General features: G+C 54.1%; 1 protein-coding gene across 1 annotated transcript; it reads right to left on the bottom strand.

The window, feature by feature from the left end:
- Positions 1-361: 361 nt before the first annotated feature.
- On the bottom strand, positions 362-4,573 carry TEOVI_000886600 (uncharacterized protein; the record flags this gene model as incomplete). The annotated part of the gene is made up of 1 exon (XM_067220133.1): positions 362-4,573. One exon carries the CDS (start codon positions 4,571-4,573, stop codon positions 362-364), a length of 4,212 nt encoding a protein of 1,403 aa, XP_067076234.1.
- Positions 4,574-4,656: the final 83 nt, after the last annotated feature.

Here is a 4,656-nt window from a genome sequence, read left to right as displayed (position 1 = left end):
AAAAAAAAAAAAAAAAACCTGCTCTCCCTCTCTCCTTCTTCTCCCTATCATCAACATTTATCTTAAACAAATCATTGCCTCTAATGAATCTCTACTACTCACCACGGGTGCGTGCAGGAGGAAAATAAAAAATGGAGGTCATGATTGTTACTAGCATATCATGGAACTGCAGTTCAGCACCTTTGAAGGGATTTTCGTAGCTGCCCTTCTCACCGCGCACCGTCCAGCAGCGCAGTTAATCTTACGGAAGCAAAGCGCAAAAAGGCCCGTCACCCAGACGCCCGCTCCAGTTGCCTCTAATCCCTTTTGTTCCTTTTCTCCATCTTTGGATGCTGCATTGTTCTCTCTCTTCATAATTCTTCTATAGCTGAACTGAATACTTGTCGGTCTGCGGAGTTGGGTTGTTCTTGTACAACGCCGAAAGCCTTGGATCGTCCGCGAGCTTCTGCGCTAACTTGGCGTACCTCTCGCTTGCACGATCAATATGCTTCACGAGTAGCTCGTCTAGTGTTTTCATGCGCCATGTGGCCTCCTTGCAGTATTGGGCAAACTCCTTCGCATCCCGTGCAACTTCACCACTGGTGGTTACAGCAACTGCAGCACTTGTGCTTGCAAGGGCATTCGCAGTGATTGTGCAGGATGCACCCATGACGCTTGGTATCCCTGTAACTGCCTCCCCTAATGCACCGCCACCTGTAGCAGCAAGGGCCACAGAATCTGACATGTCCTTCTGCTCTGCAGCTCCAAGTACTCCCTGGATGCTGCACGTCTCCACCCCTGAAGCCTTCACGGTGGACTCCACACCCGCCACAGCCGCATCAACGTTGCTCTGATAGTTGGCCTGACGACGAGTGAGCTCCTCCCTTTCCTCATCCATCTGTTTTTGTATAATACGACCGCGATGGATAAGGCGCTCCTTCAACTCACGTAGGGCCTCATCTCGTACTCGGCGGGCTTGGTCCATGGTGAGGGCAACATTCATGTAGTCACCACTGAATGTGGTGGGGAGGTCAAGCTTCGCGATGTATGGCGCAAGGTAATCGCAGCGTGCCTCCTCACGCAGAGCCTCTTCAGCAAGTCGGCGTCTACGCTCCGCTTCAGTCTCACGAGGACGGTTGCGAAGCGTGTCAAAGACGGACACAACAGCGGGAACGCGGCGCTGTCTTTCGTTTGCCAGAGCGACACGCTTTGAGGGACAAAGTCCGGGCAGCAAATACTCTTGATTCTGCGCCTGCGATTTCTGCTCGGCGACGGGTGTCAGTTGAGCACCAGCGAGGCCTCCCAGTTCGACCGATGACCGCTTAGCAGCTTCCGCTTCGTCAGGACCTGCAACCGGACCCGATGGCTCACGTGTGGACTCCACAATGGCATTGCATTCCGCCAACGAGGCCCGTACACGCCCTTGACACATCGTGACCCACCACCGCAGTCGGTTGCGCTCATTACACTGTTCCATATCCGATGGGGGTGTCGCGTTTGGCATCATAACGATGATAGACGGCAACGTACCTGAAATGCTCCCTTTCGGCCCCGCCACGGCGCTGAGAAGGCATTCCTCACCAGGGTCAGTTTTGGGGTACATGCGATAGGGACGGATGATACTCCCCGGCCGGTAATGGAAATAAACCCACATTTCACCACCCTCAGACAGCGACCCCACACTGCCAGTAGACGGACCTGCGCACACCGGTGACAATGCAGCCGACGCGACAAGCTGTGGATGCATTGTGCCTGTAGCGGCACGTGCAGCGGCTACCGCAGCAGGGCGCACAAAGACGTATTTGGCCACATCGTCGTCAGGGGGGATGGTCTCATTGCGATGATACTTCTCACTCATTCGGATGGGTTCCGCACGTTGCGTGTCATCCGCACCCCGCACACTCCCCTTAGTAGAGGGGGAACTTCCAACTTGTTGCGAATTGGTGTGGGACAAGTTGTATCCCATGTTGAGTGCAGCCACATTATCGAAGGTGGCACTTCGGTACCATAACCGGTCATCGCGCCCTCTGTAAAACTCCTTCACCTTGCGAAGGGCGCGACTCTCGTAGAAAAACTCCTGTCTCCGCCACAAGCCATCGTTACGGGCATCCCAGTAAAAGGTCATAGTTCGCTGCACACCTGGCTCGTACGTAAGTAACCGCAGCCCCCCTACTGAAGTCTGCAACATTCTGCCACGTTCGAACCACTCTTGCATCAGGCGGAAGTTACCACTTTGTACCACAACATCAACCAACGGGATGAGCTGGCTATTGGAATTCGACACGGTCCGTTCCCTCATAAAGGCACCACTGCTAAAGCTCCGGTGTCGCACAAAACTCCGACGCTTACCCACATTCGTCTCCCGAAATTCGTCGTCTAATGCGCTCGTCACTATATTTCTCCTCAAACCCGCCCTTTGCTGAGCCCCGCTCGAGTAATCGTAATCCGTGTCGTACGGTTCTTTTCCCTCTCCCTCCGCTGCCGGAAGTGCAACTAAACCTTCACCTCCAGACGCAGCGGCAGCACCACTCCTAAAGTCACTCACACTGTTCGTCCGCCTCATGAATGCGGATGCCGTGGGGTACACCGACCGGCGGCGCAGCTTATCCGCACGATGCTCAAAAAGCAGATGTATTTGTGCCTGACTGGGATATTGCGTATCCGGCAAATAGACCTCAAGCACACGATGGTCAGGCATTAGATACGCGGCGTAGCGAAACACATCTGCATTGACATAGCGAGTGAATTTCATACCACCTGGATAACGACTTTCATACTGGGCCCGGTTCAATGTTAATTCTTCCACCCACGAAGCACAACAAAAGTGGACCGCACGGTCTCGCGTAGTTTGCATGAGATGCGTCAGTCCTCCTGCCAAAGTGGAAAATCCCCCGCTAAATGTGCTACCGGGATGCTGTGCTGGAGATCCCTCATCATTGTAGCGCCGCCTCATGCCTGCCGAGTTACCCAACCCTCGGCTTCCATATACTGCTGATGGGCTAGCGCTTAAAACGCCGCCTCCGCTTCCAGGAGTGGCCCCCAAGTGCACTTGGCCCCCAAGTGTACTGAGGGGAGTGCCAACGAAATTATGCGAGATGTTGCGCTCGTCCTCAACGTCCAGTTCAAAGAGAACCGCTTCCCATTGAGATGCATCCTGAAGATCAGGCACCAGTGAACTGACAGCGGCGTCGGGGGTGAGGTTGACGAAATAGTTGTCACCATTGAAAACACCCTCAACACCCGTGTAAAAGCTATCGGCGTCACCCGGCGCGATGAGGTCGCCCCGGGAAGGTTCGACGAATACGGGCTCACGTACGCTCTTGCGCCCACCAGGGAGAACAAGTACCCAACTGTGAAGCCGTCGAACAGGTGGGAAGTTGACTGACTCGCCTTTTGCAGGTCCCTTAACGGCGTCATCCCCCCCTATTACAGATGCGGCATCAGCATTTCCACACCTTGCCGGGTTGTTGAAAGCATTGAAGCTGGTGTTAGGACCACAAAGGGGGCTCGTAGCACCCACCACATTATTAGCCAAGGGGCTACAGAGGCTAACGCTGTTCGCGTAGCTCTCGCTGGCCCCCTGAACCCTTGATCCCGCAAAGGATGTGTTACTTCTCGTGTCTTTGTCGTCGTCCTGCTGATGGTGGTACTGGGAGTACATATCAATCTCATCAGCAGGGCGGAGCACCAGGCGGTCCTTTACAAGTGCTGCATACTCCGCATCAACCATGTCGCTGCCATCATCATCGGCATCAGAGTCCACATAACAGCAGTAGTCATCCGTCACGGGAGCCTTTGTATTGGCATTTTCCTCCCTTCCACCGGTGGTGCCAACCACGTTGCTGCAATACGTACTGTCTTTGTTGCTGGTCCTGCGCTTGCTTTTGCTCTTTCCGCTAGTCGAAAGCTCCCCATATTCATCTGTCCATTCCCGTTGTGAACTGTCATTCTCGCACACGGCGCGTTCAGCGTAGCCCACCACCACGTAGGCGTTGTACCCCACTCCCACAAGCAACGAAGTGAGAAGTATGCTCAACTCGAAGCAATTGCCAATCTGCCACTGTAGCGTCGTGGCTGGGGAAACCACCACTTCAGGAAGCCTTTCCGTGTCTTCAAGTATCTCATACCGCATATACCCCGCAAGGAACCTCGCACACGAACCCACATCAAACAATTCATCAAAGGGAAAAATGGTGGGCCGAATGAAGGTGCATATCATCTTTCGGGTGCGACACTCATTCAACGGGGCAAGAAGCTGCGGCGCACGCTTAGGAAAATACTCATGAAAGTGAGATTGGAACCTCCTAGTAGCTTTGAAGATGCTCTCCTCTGCCGGACTAATCTCCGTGTAGGAGGGGGGAAAACCCTCCTTGCGAAGCCAGTGGGTGAGACGCTCCGCTCTCGTGGCCTCATAAGGAGCTGGTGACAAGGTTGCGGGCCCGGGTACCTTCTCTTCTCCTCCTTCTTCAGCATCAGTGGGAGTCGCAGTTCCCAAACCAACCTTTGCTGTGTTGGCGACGGCGCCGCCTCTTCCTGGTGAAGTCCCGGGGACGCTTGCGGTCTTTCCGCCGATGCGGCGTATTGGTGGTAACATCAACTTCAAACACCCCGCACTACCACCGCAGTGTAACGGATTGTATACACTACTGGCGTATGATAAACAAAGTGAAGTTATCT

This window comes from Trypanosoma equiperdum (assembly GCF_001457755.1).
Source record: "Trypanosoma equiperdum strain OVI genome assembly, contig: ctg_1060, whole genome shotgun sequence".
Classification (NCBI taxonomy): domain Eukaryota; phylum Euglenozoa; class Kinetoplastea; order Trypanosomatida; family Trypanosomatidae; genus Trypanosoma; species Trypanosoma equiperdum.
Note: the sequence above shows the minus strand (reverse complement) of the source record. Positions and strands in the feature narration are given on the sequence as shown.